At 47.8% G+C, this 12,142-nt stretch overlaps 1 protein-coding gene across 3 annotated transcripts; it reads right to left on the reverse strand.

The window, feature by feature from the left end:
• Positions 1-2,785: 2,785 nt before the first annotated feature.
• On the reverse strand, positions 2,786-11,933 carry VIM (vimentin). Of its 3 annotated transcripts, XM_032621121.1 has the most exons (10): positions 10,428-10,893; positions 10,177-10,283; positions 9,121-9,181; positions 6,592-6,687; positions 6,339-6,500; positions 5,688-5,813; positions 5,095-5,315; positions 4,598-4,641; positions 3,974-4,059; positions 2,786-3,147 (listed from the first exon to the last, which is right to left on the reverse strand). In XM_032621121.1, exons 1-10 carry the CDS (start codon positions 10,737-10,739, stop codon positions 3,106-3,108), a joined length of 1,257 nt encoding a protein of 418 aa, XP_032477012.1. In that variant the 5' UTR covers positions 10,740-10,893; the 3' UTR covers positions 2,786-3,105. The 3 variants fall into 3 exon arrangements, with proteins under 3 accessions (XP_032477012.1, XP_032477010.1, XP_032477011.1); XM_032621119.1 differs by having other exon boundaries at positions 10,177-11,933; XM_032621120.1 differs by lacking the exon at positions 3,974-4,059 and having other exon boundaries at positions 10,177-10,909.
• Between the last annotated feature and the right edge of the window lie 209 nt (positions 11,934-12,142).

The raw sequence follows: 12,142 nt of genomic DNA on the forward strand, positions 1-12,142 counted from the left end.
ATATGACTGGTTTCCTTACAAGAAGAGATTACCTAAGGGGAGAAGCCTCAGGAGAAACCAACCCTGTCAGCATCTTGATTTTGGACTTCCAGCCTCCAGAGCTATGAGAAAATTAACTTCTGCTACTTAAACCACCCAGTCTGTGGTATTTTGTTATGGCAGCCCCAGCGGATTTATAGAGACCCTTTGTTTAGCTGAAGCCTGGTAGGTTGGGGAGAGAGCCTTCTTTGGGGCATAGGGTCTGCTTCAACCTTGTTTTCTTCAGGAAAAGACCAGGAGAAGCTGGTGTCCTCCCACCCGTCCCCCATCACCACACACAGTTCCTCCTTTAGTCCCACAGCCTTGGAAAGGAGAGTTCCTTTCCCAGCGCCTTTGTCAGAAGAGGCTGGTCATGGGAAGGCGGACCTCACGATAGACACACTGTAACTCAGTCAGACGTTTGTCTCTGTCACCAGCCACCTAGTCCATATATCACGACGGTGAGAGACCTTAGCAGGACTTAATTTCACATTATTTCCACAGACTGCACCATCCCCTTGGTAACTTTTCTGAGACTTCACACTCTATGCCATTGTTTTCTTCTCCCCATCCCCTACTTTTTTTTTTAATCTCTTTTAATCTGGGATTAATGTTGTACATAAAAGAACCAAGCATTTGGGCTTCCCTGGTGGCGCAGTGGTTGAGAGTCCGCCTGCCGATGCAAGGGGACACGGGTTCGCGCCCCGGTCCGGGAAGATCCCACATGCCGCGGAGCGGATGGGCCCGTGAGCCATGGCCGCTGAGCCTGCGTGTCCGGAGCCTGTGCTCCGCAATGGGAGAGGCCACAACGGTGAGAGGCCCACGTACCACAAAAAAATAAAAATAAAAAAATAATGAAGGGTTATATGCTTGAATAAAACTAATATGGGGCCAGTGTCTTGATCCTCCTAAGCCAAAGGTAGGGTAGAGGTGAAGAGACAGGAGTCACAGGACTGGGAGGCTGAGAGGAATGTGGTGAAAGTGGCCAAAGAACAAAAAGCAAACCCAAAAATCAAATAGAAGAAGTTTCTTCAGGGCCCAAGCCCCGGGATGGGTGTTTGCTCTGGCAATGCTGATTATGTAACTTAACACATCAGTGTTCAAATATGGGGGTGGAGTGAGGGTGGGGTACAGGACCACTCAAGGAGTCTCAGCGGGAATATCCTTCCCTATAAGATTATGCTAAGGGTAGGTACTCTCTGTGGTGAACTAAATGGGAAGGAAATCCAAAAAAGAGGGGATATATGGATACATAGAGCTGATTCACTTTGCTGTACAGCAGAAACTAACACAACGTTGTAAAGCAACTAGACTCCAATTAATTAAAAAAAAAAAGATTATGCTAAGGGTAGGATGACCAGATAGAAGCTGTTGTTCAAATTAGTACACTTGTGACTCTGAAAGGGGGCATTATTAATAAGTAAGCCTAAACCAAGACCATCCTACGCAAACTAGGATGTAAATCACCCTGACTAGGGGTCACTTCCCTGGGCCAATTCTTTCTTTACTCATGTGGTACCCACAGTATCAAAAATGATGAAAATCACAACTAATATTACTTAGCACAGTGTCTGGCATTTAGTTAAACTAAGTGTAAACCATCTTACTTTCCTCCGAGCAACTCTACCAAGAGGTAGATGCAAACACTTACAAATTACAAGGAGGGACTTCCCTGGCGGTCCAGTGGTTAAGACGCCATGCTTCCACTGCAGGGGGCTCAGGTTCGATCCCCGGTCGAGGAACTAAGATCCCGGGTGCTGCATGGCTCCCCCCGCAAAAAAACACAAAAAAACAAGGAATGCCTACCACATCATTCCTGGAGGAGAGGGAATCCTAGTAATACAGGAAATTGGGACTTAAGTCTAGGAACTTCTTACTCAAAGGAAATTTCCCTCCAGAACATACACTGGGCCATTACAACTCTATTGCTTCCAGGCAATACCCTCCCTCTTTCATTTATTTGACTTTATCTCTCTTCCTAAACTCTGCTCACATTGTGTGACCTATAGGAAGGTTTTCATGACCACAGCACTTCATTCTCATTGCTCCAGGTTTTGAAAGCTGATCAGAGACTAGCATCATTTTACCACATGACTCACATGTTAATTTCACCTCCTAATGAACAGGTAAGGATTTTCCTTTATTTTGTGTCTAACATCACTCCCCCAAAGCACAATTCTTTAAAAATATCTGTAGGTGGATATATAGATTCAGATATCACATATAGGTATAAATATACACACAGAAAAGCAGGGTAGTTTCCCATGTTGGAACTAAATGAACTTGTCCCATTTCTCTGCATCTTGCTAATGGAAGATGCAGCCGTTATATCCTGGATGTTGCCCTACACCTTAACCCCCGTAGTGGAGTTTGTGCCACGTATATGCTGCACATACCAAAATGCAGTTTTCATTTTAGTCAAAGTTTTTTTAATTTTAGGAGGTCTATTTGTTAGAACTGAAATCACACATGGACATGGACCCAGCTGGATTCATTTTATGAAAAGACCTGTCATCATTTTGTCTGCAAATTATTTTATTATATAACATCTATTTATGAATTTTAAAAATAACTTAATTGAAGCGAGGTCTATCTAAAATGACCAAATTAAGAGCTACGCTTCAAGCATAAAGTTGAATTTCTCAAGTTAACCTAACCTTGATTTTGTGGGAATTTGACCAATAAGACCAAAAAATATTTAACCCAAACATATATTGTTATAAAATTTAGAGAATTGTTTAGATATCAAATAAGCAAGACACCAAAAGAGTTTTCCAAAGATTTATTGAAGCAGAAACAAGTTGGTCAGATACGTGATGGAAAAAAGCAGTTTTAATGGTATTCAAAAATACTTTTTAAAAAGTATTCTAGCACAAGGCGTCTTCGGTAAACTAGATTATGTTGTAAACTTTTTTCTAAATCTTTTACGAGTGTTGGTTCTCAAGGACTAGAGCTTATTCCTATTTCAAATCTATCTTGCACTCCTGAAAAAACTGCAGAAAGGCACTTGAAAGCTGTTTCTTTAAGATACGGATTTCTTTTTTATTCTCACTGGTAGTATTTTGCCGCATGGAGTACGTGCAGTTTTTATTCCAGGTCATCGTGATGCTGGGAAGTTTCATTGATAACCTGTTAAGAAAAACAGAACTCAAATCAAATATAATACTATATACTAATGGTTAAATTACCCCATAAAGCATGTCAAAGAAAAATCCTAGCAAAGGCATATAATTTATTGTGAAAGTTGGACGATCACGTTGGTTCTGTGTGACCAGGGGTCACAGCGAGCAGGGACAGATACATATGTAAGACGTGCTTCACCTGTAGGCGAAATATGTATCTGATAGAATGTTATGACTTAAAAAAATAAACTTGAAAAATACTGTGTTTATGAAGAAGAATGCTGTAATAATCATAGGCAGCAAAGTTTAAAAGCAATTGAAACATATTAAAATGTACAGCAAGTACATTTTATGTGCAAGGGAAGATTACACGAAGATTGCGATACATTTTGACCATTTCTTTCCTGGCATAGAGAGGTAATGAGAAACTACTTGATCATATGGCATGTCCTTGTATTACATCATGACAGGGTCTAGGAGTGTCCAGGGAAGGCCATTATGTCCAGGATCAAAACATTCCTGCTCGAGGCAGTCTAATGAAACTAGTTTAGGAAGTAACTGACAGAAGCGGTACTCCTGTTTCAAATCAAGCACCAAAGGAAATCACTAATTTTAGACAAAGGCAGACTACTATCCCACCTTCACATCTGGGAGGCAAATAATTAGATGGCTGTGTGTAGTGCTGGAAGAGGTCAACCTATTCTCTTTTTAGGAGGCACGAGTGAAACTGAAACCTCCCAAATTAGCTAGCTGTATCTGAGATAGACTTAGTGATCTAAAAGTTTATCAATGCCTGTCTGAAATTACTCCCATTTTGATTTAAAGATACCAACCTGTCCATCTCTGGTTTCAACCGTCTTAATCAGAAGTGTCCTTTTTGAATGGGTGTCAACCAGAGGGAGTGAATCCAGATTGGTTTCTGAATAAAGAAAACGGGTCCAAAATGAGTAAAAATGAAATTTTTTAAAAGGCAAGAGACGATTTTGTCCCAAGAATTATGAGTTTTTGTTCATGATTGTTTAAAGCACTATTCCCAAAATAATTCTAAAGACTATCACCTGTTTTAAAACCCAGAGGCTAACAACACTGTAGCGTCAGGATGGGACGGACTACTTTAGTGTATACTCCAACAGGAGGGGGAAAAAATGGAATTTCACTTTAACTGGACGTAGAAAATGTAAGACAGTACTTGTTTGAAAATTATGCCTAGCTTAGAGAATCTTCTCTTGTATGGCATTTTTTAAGTATCATTTTAAAAATGAGTGTTTTATAAACAGAATGGTTACAAGCTGCTAACATTTTTCATAGGGACTTCCCTGGCGGTCCAGTGGTTAGGACTCCGTACTTCCACTTCAGGGGGCCCGGGTCTGATCCCTGGTGGGGGAACTAAGATCCCACAGGCCGCGCAGTGCAGCCAAAAAAATAAAATATTTCATAAAGGAGAATCAAATGCTTACCCCTCAGGTTCAGGGAAGAAAAGTTTGGAAGAGGCAGCGCAATCCTAGAAAGAGATGAAGAAAACCAGTAACCTTTTTGGAAAGCAACAAGGAATACATTTATACACTTCGTATTTTCATCAAATAAGAAGATTTACAATCCACAGGTGAGGGATTTGCTTCAGAAGCATCTACCTATGATCGGTGTCATTAGTACATTTAAATATTTTACTCCAAGCATTTTCTCCAAGGGGCTGGAGGTGTGACAGAGTGACTCTCGATTTTCACAGAATCAATCGTAGGTTGAAATCCCAACTCAGATATTGATTAACTGACTAGGACAAAAGAACTCAGATCTCCAGATCTGAACTGAAGGTTCCTCATCTGTAAAAAGTGGTAAATAGCTACCTTGAAGCAAGGCTCTGAAGATGAAATGAGATGATGCATGGAAAGCAAGGGGCATAATACCTCACACAGGGCAGCTTGGCATTCACTCCCACGAGCCCCCCGTTCCCCACCTGCTCTCCTCTCCTTCCAGCAGCTTCCTGTAGGTGGCAATCTCGATGTCGAGAGCCATCTTAACATTCAACAGATCTTGGTATTCACGCAGGTGACGAGCCATCTCTTCCTTCATGTTCTGAATCTCGTCCTGCAGGCGGCCAATAGTGTCTTGGTAGTTAGCAGCTTCCACGGCAAAGTTCTCTTCCATTTCACGCATCTGGCGTTCCAGAGACTCGTTCTGCAGGAGAGATGAGAAAGGCCGCCGGTGTTATTTTCCCAGAAACAAACGAACAAACAGAGCTATCCCCCCAACCATTTCCAGACCATTTGCAATCACCTCCCCTGGCAGCAAATGGGGGACGCTCCCGTTTTCAGTGGAAAATACAAGTACCAAGTCCCCTTCCTAGTGGAAGCGATGATATAGGTAAACTAAAACCTTGGGATCTCCAAGTTCTTTTTGAAAATGTCTTGACAACTCATTTTAGCCTTTGGACTAAAATGTAAATTTTTCTCCCTTTGAGCAAAGTTTTCTTCCGATAGCACCCTGAGCTTGGCCCCCTGAAATGGGTCCAAGCTGGTGATCGGCCCTCTCTTGCGCTGTGATACTCACGGTGCCTTTGAGGGCATCCACCTCGCAGGTGAGGGACTGCACCTGCCGACGGTACTCGTTCGACTCCTGCTTGGCCTGGCGCAGGGCATCGTTGTTGCGGTTAGCAGCCTCGGAGAGGTCAGCGAACTGTCAGGGAGGAAGCAGAAACCTGGGTCACCCACATGCCTCGTCCACAAGTCCTCTGAGGTTCTACCTGGCCCGGATAACGGAGACGGCTTAAAGATGGCAGACAGACAAAAATACGTCAACAAGGCATGATACCAACCAACTTTTACACTCAAAAGCTCAAATTGCAACGTGTTCCAGGACACGCCTAATTTGTTTTGAAAACCAAAGGAAATGAGGTGGAAGGCCAATGTTGAGACTTCCAAGTAGAAATTCCCTCTGTTTCCCTCGTTTTCAAAGGGTGGAGGTCAAGGGCAAGAGGGTAACCTGGAAGTACGGTGACAGCGGGGCAGTGGCAAGGGCGTCTGCTATTCTAACGGAGGGGGTGTGAGTTGCGGGGAGGATGCAGCAAGAGATAAAACTCGCGCAGGAGGAAAAGCCAGCTAAACTTGGCAGCGAAAAGGTGCTTAGGAATCACAGACAGGTACAGCGTTTTCAGAAAAGAATGCTTTTCTTCCGATCTGGCCACACTCGCTCGTTTCGCACCTTGGACTTGTACCATTCCTCAGCCTCCTGGAGGTTCTTGGCGGCCACGCTCTCGTACTGCTGGCGGACGTCACGCAGGGCAGCCGTGAGGTCGGGCTTGGAAACGTCCATATCGATCTGGACGTGCTGTTCTTGAATCTGGGCCTGCAGCTCCTGGATTTCCTGAGGAAAGAAAAGAGAGAAGGTCAGCCGTGCCAAGTACGGGGGTGGGCAGCTTCACCCACAATGGTTCACACACTGTGATTCCTCTTACCTCATCATGTAGTTTCTTCAAGAAGGCAATCTCTTCCTGCAAGGATTCCACTTTACGCTCCAGGTCCAGACGTGCCAATGAAGCATTGTCAACATCCTGTTTCCAAAAGAGAAAAGACAGGGCATGAAGGAGGATGATAACGTCTGTGGCCTATCCCATGTATTCATTTCAAATGGACTATATGAACCCATGTCTCTTTATTATAAAGAAGGGCACTGACAAATTTTATAACCTTCGAAGAAGTTTGTAAATCACCCCCATGCTACAGCATACTGTTTTTTTTTTCTTCAGTAACAAATTTGAATTGTGGTCCGCTGAGTTGTACTCAAGGTGACCAGTAGACAATTTTAAAATAAATAAATAAGTGTATGCCAACATGGTAGGCTGCGGTCAGTCAATTATTATTGAATCCACATTGTATCAGTGAAGTTTCTATTACTTTTTTAAATCTAGGGAATCAATGCCACAGCACTTTGGGGGGTTCACATCATGGAATAGTAGTATGATGGGAGCTGGTCAGGTTTCACAACTTCGTGTGTACATGAGAACGTGCAGAACAGAAATTAGTGCTCCAGAAGTGTCAGCAGATAGTACATAAGCTCTTTTATCCTGCCCTCTACTCAAACCTTTTGAAATTTATCCTTGGGATCCCAAGCAAGTCATCCGGCATTCAAGTTACAAGGCTAGATTTATACTCCAATTCAGGATGTGCCCTGGCACAAACGTAGTTCAGGCAAATAAGGAACAAGAAGTGTAACCCTGAACTGTATTTGCTTTGCTTCCTCTGGTAGATTTTTTTCTCCTGGAACTCCCCTACTATCTCATCCCACAAGGGTGTGGCCACATCTTAGCTCTGTGTCAGTTTGGTTCCTCAGCTTGTTTCAGAATGACTGATCAAAATGCATACGGTGTCAACTGTTTGTACAATTTTTGCTGCTCTGGTCTCCTTCTCTGTTTCCACCATCTGTAAACTGCTACATCCCAAAGATTTAATTTCCCCTTAAGGGAATGTCATGAGGATTTTTATCCTCTTACCTTGTAAGCAATTATATTTGGAGTATAGTTTATAGCCTTACAGTCTTAAAATATTGACATGCTTCTATCACCTTCATGGAAGAATGAGTGAGGAGTAAGTGATAAAAAAAAGATCAGCCTTGGAGAAAAAAATTTCATTTTTGCTTGCTGTTAAACCCTACAAAAGATATACAAGATGATTTACCCTATAAAAAAGTTCAGTGGGTCACATTCTACTTCTTCGAAGAGAATATGAGGGGTTTTACCTCATCCCTACATAGGGACAATTTATACTAATATTGTTTTACATGAGGTTCCTACTGGGGGTAGAAAACACTACGGACATGATGAGCAGAAATGCCCCACGATTAAAATAAACTACTCATTGCTGTGTTTAATTTGGTAAATGTATTTCTGCCTCAAAATGTTATTCTAGACTGTTCATCTGAAGGAGCTTTTATAGCCGTCCCAGTAAGTGTTCAGGAGAATGCAACTATGCTGGCGACTCTTCCTGCTTTGGGATTCCAATTATAAGTTAAAAATCATTTAAGGCCATCTGTCTTTGGAGCAAGAAAACCTTTTACTTAAAACCCCATTCTTCATTTTCAGGTTTATGCTTTATGGAGAGGACATGCTAAAGAATACAAAGGTTCAAAGAAGAAAGGCCTTTCCACATGTGAGGTATGACTGTAGCTTTAAGAAGTCTTCACATCACATACTTGGAGTCTGGGCCAGATATTAGATAACGGATGTTAGCAAATACTTGTGTCCAATTAGAACGGTGCTTGCATCATTACATAGTCAGTAAGAATGCAGCCTGTTGCAAAGCGTCTCTGGGAACACAAAGACTCCTATTCTTTCCGGCCAGAACGGCCCCACTTGCCAGGATGTCTGTATCTACATTCCACAGTGAAACCTGTAGAAACCATTAATACTTTTCAGCCAAGGGGACAGATGGCTCCTTTTCACCCTTATGAAGTCACAAATAGTTGCGCATAGGGATACTGCTATCTAACCTTACGGCCACAGTAGAACTTGCAGCGAAGCAAAGAAAAGAAACTTGCTGGCTTAAGTCCAGTTAAACTAAGTTTCTTATCCTCCAATACATTTTTACATTTGAAACTACAGAGCAGAACTGCACTTTTGGGGGCCTTGTAAAAGGTAGCCAACTTGACTTTGGCAAACCGCCATCTAAATCAAATTGTAACTGTTCGAGATCAGAATATCAACGTGTTGCAAAAATGAAACGGAGAAAATGATTTGTTTGGAAAAAAGTCTTGAAACAAAGTAAAAAGTTAAAGACTTCCCTTTATGTCCTAGAGAACGGTTTGATCATTCAAGGGTTTTTGTCCGGAGCAGCTCCGAACTGCGGTCTCTCTGCCACTAGGGGGCTTGGAGCGCAGACGTGAAGTTTGGCACGATTTTTACTTGGGTTAAAGCAACTTTTAGAACTGCCCGTGGGGCGCGTGGGTGGGTGGCGTCCGGTGCCTGCGAGTGGGAACAGAATCTACAAACCTGTCTGAAAGACTGCAGGGTGCTCTCGGCTTCCTCCCTCTGAAGCATCTCCTCCTGCAACCTGAAACAGGCGCGCGTTAACCACAGGGGCACGGGGAAACCGCCAGGGGCGGGGCGACCACACCCAAACACCCCGCCGTGGCCGCCCGACCAGCGCTGCTGCGCCACCCTCCGCGGGCAGCCAGCGACCGCGGCTTTTAGGGCTGCTGCCCTCGGCTAGTTTGAGCGGGGCCTTGGCCACCGCGTGGAAAGGCAATCACGGTCGCCACCACGACCTGCGAGACGACCGCCACCACCCCACCCCGGAGGAGACTCTGCAGTCCCTTTTTTTTTTTTTTTTTTTTTTTTAAACCTACATTTTTTTTTTTTTTTTTTTTAAATTTATTTATTCATTTATTTATTTTTGGCTGTGTTGGGTCTTCGTTTCTGTGCGAGGGCTTTCTCTAGTTGTGGCAAGCGGGGGCCACTCTTCATCGCGGTGCGCGGGCCTCTCACTGTCGCGGCCTCTCTTGCTGCAGAGCACAGGCTCCATACGCGCAGAGCTCAGTATTTGTAGCTCACGGGCCCAGCTGCTCCGTGGCACGTGGGATCTTCCCAGACCAGGGCTTGAACCCATGTCCCCTGCATTGGCAGGCAGACTCTCAACCACTGCGCCACCAGGGAAGCCCTCTGCAGTCCCTTTGTCTCGCTCCCTGCACGGCCCCGTGGCTGGCAAGCCCGCCGTGGGAGGGGTGGGAAGGGGGGGACCGGAAACTTTCTCAAAGTTTGGGGAAGTCGCACGCATCGTTTGCAAGGGGCTTCGAGGACAGACGGAGCGGTAGTTTTAAGAAATCTGAAACTTTCTGAGACAGGCGTTCTTGGGCAAAATGAGTGGGGCTAGAGGGGAAACGCTAACTTGCAAGATCTGGGTTCAGGGCGGGGCCGCGCCGCAGCAGTCACAGCCCTGCTCCCCCGCTGTCCCCCGGGCAGCCGCCGCCCGGGCCACATCCCCAAGGGCGTGGCGGCTCCGCTTCCCCTCTCCTTCCCTCCCGCGGCCCCGCGTGGGCGCCTCCTTACTTCTCCCGGAGACGCATGATGTCCTCGGACAGGTTGTCGCGCTCCACCTCGACGCGGGCTTTGTCGTTGGTGAGCTGGTCCACCTGCCGGCGCAGCTCTCGCATCTCCTCCTCGTAGAGGTCCCCCAGGCGCGACTTGCCCTGGCCCTTGAGCTGCTCGAGCTCGGCCAGCAGGATCTTGTTCTGCTGCTCCAGGAAGCGCACCTTGTCGATGTAGTTGGCGAAGCGGTCGTTCAGCTCCTGCAGCTCCACCTTCTCGTTGGTGCGGGTGTTCTTGAACTCGGTGTTGATGGCGTCGGCCAGCGAGAAGTCCACCGAGTCCTGCAGCAGGCGCACGCCGGGCACGCTGCTCCGCAGGCGCATGGCCGTGGAGCGCGTGGCGTACACGCCGCCCGGGGACGAGGCGTAGAGGCTGCGGCTGGTGCCGGGGCGCAGCGCGCTGCCCAGGCTGTAGGTGCGGGTGGCCGTGGTCACGTAGCTCCGGCTGGAGCTCGGCCGGCTCGCGGTGCCGGGGCCGCCGAACATCCTGCGGTAGGAGGACGAGGACACGGACCTGCTGGACATGACTGCAGAGGGCGGCGGTGGGCTGGGCGGCTGCGGTGGCGCGGGCTAGCTCCGGGAGGAGAGGCGCGCGAGGGCGCGGTGGGTGTGGGCAAAGGGAGCGCTGCTGAGTCTCTGGCGCGGGGAGCCCGGAGCGAGAGTGGCAGAGGACGGGACCCCGCCGAGGGCGCAGATTTTATAAGCCGGTTAGGAAGCAGGGTCCCCTCCCACTGCCATCCCGGAGGCAGAGTGCGCCAACCAATGGGGAAGGCTGGGCGGGGGGTTAGGGCGGGGGCGCCCTGAAGCCTTCCTCCTCCCCCGTCCTCCGCCCTGGGGACTGGGTACAGTCTCGGTTACTTCTTGGCTGGGCTGGGGATTTCGGGGCTTTCCTGATGGTGGCCCGGGCTCTGCTCACCTCTGGATGCTGAAAAAGGCGGGGTCGCTCAGTGGTGGGGGGACCCGCCCGGGACTGGACCGGAGGGGTCCCGGGCACCGAGCGCGGGAGGGGCGCGCAGCAACGGGGCTGCGTTCCGCGGGGAGCGGGTGGGTGGGGAGACCCGCGGGAAGAGGGGGAGTGCGGGTTCCAGCAGCTCGGAAGGCGTGGACAAAGAAACAAAGAGGGTCTGGGATTGGAGCGCGAGGTGGGAGCGCGCACAGCCCGGGACGCAGGGCTCGAGCCCCCCGCGCAGCCTTGCGCACCGCCTGCTGCGGAAGGGGCGTCGGTCGGGCCCCATCTCTCTTCGCCCTCTAGTCTTGGAGAGTCCTCTCCGGGGACCTGACGGGCTGGGTCCGGCTTTGGGCGGCGGGAACTGCGAGGAAAGCCCGGGGGAGATGGGTGGGGTCGCTGAGTCACTGGCGGCGAGTCATTGCGCCGGGCCGTCCCGCCGAGGTCGAGGGCTGCTAGCGGTTCAGGGAAACCGTTAGACGAGATTGACCCAAGTCTCCCCGGGCGCGCGCGCGCGCGCATTTGTTGGAAGTTTTACGCAACTTCGAGCTGGGCCTGCGCTTTCTTGTGTGCAGTTCGCCTGCGTGGAGACTAGGGCGCCCGTAAATTCTTAAGAACTCGCCAAAGTCTGTTGATTTTGCTCCAATGTGCAGACTTCTCTTTAGTAAGAAACTTCGGCCCGGCCTCTATAACCGCCAAACGCGGGTCTGCGGCATCACAGACGCACTCCGGGAAGGAGGTTCTTGCAAAGTTCCCTCCCACCCTTCCCTCCGGTCTCCTCTCGGCCTACCCCTGCCCCCATAAAACCACACCCGGCTTTTAACGTGATGTGGAAGTTTGGGGTGAAAGAGGAAACTCAGCGTCCGTAGTGGCAAAATCAAATTGTTCAATGGTTTTTCTGCTGTAGCGGAAGTCATTAAAGGTATAACCTGCATCAGTTATAGAATTAATTAGGTATTACTTTAAATGCTGAATCCGACGA

This window comes from Phocoena sinus, chromosome 2 (assembly GCF_008692025.1).
Source record: "Phocoena sinus isolate mPhoSin1 chromosome 2, mPhoSin1.pri, whole genome shotgun sequence".
Classification (NCBI taxonomy): domain Eukaryota; kingdom Metazoa; phylum Chordata; class Mammalia; order Artiodactyla; family Phocoenidae; genus Phocoena; species Phocoena sinus.

Excerpts from the sequence above, each read along its gene's own strand:
- VIM (XM_032621119.1), bottom strand. The coding sequence starts at position 10,739 with ATGTCCAGCAGGTCCGTGTCCTCGTCCTCCTACCGCAGGATGTTCGGC. Across the intron at positions 5,814-6,338 it reads AGGAATGGTACAAGTCCAAG|TTCGCTGACCTCTCCGAGGC; the intron begins GTGCGAAACGAG and ends CCTCCCTGACAG. Across the intron at positions 4,060-4,597 it reads TTCTTCCCTGAACCTGAGGG|AAACCAATCTGGATTCACTC; the intron begins GTAAGCATTTGA and ends TTCTTTATTCAG.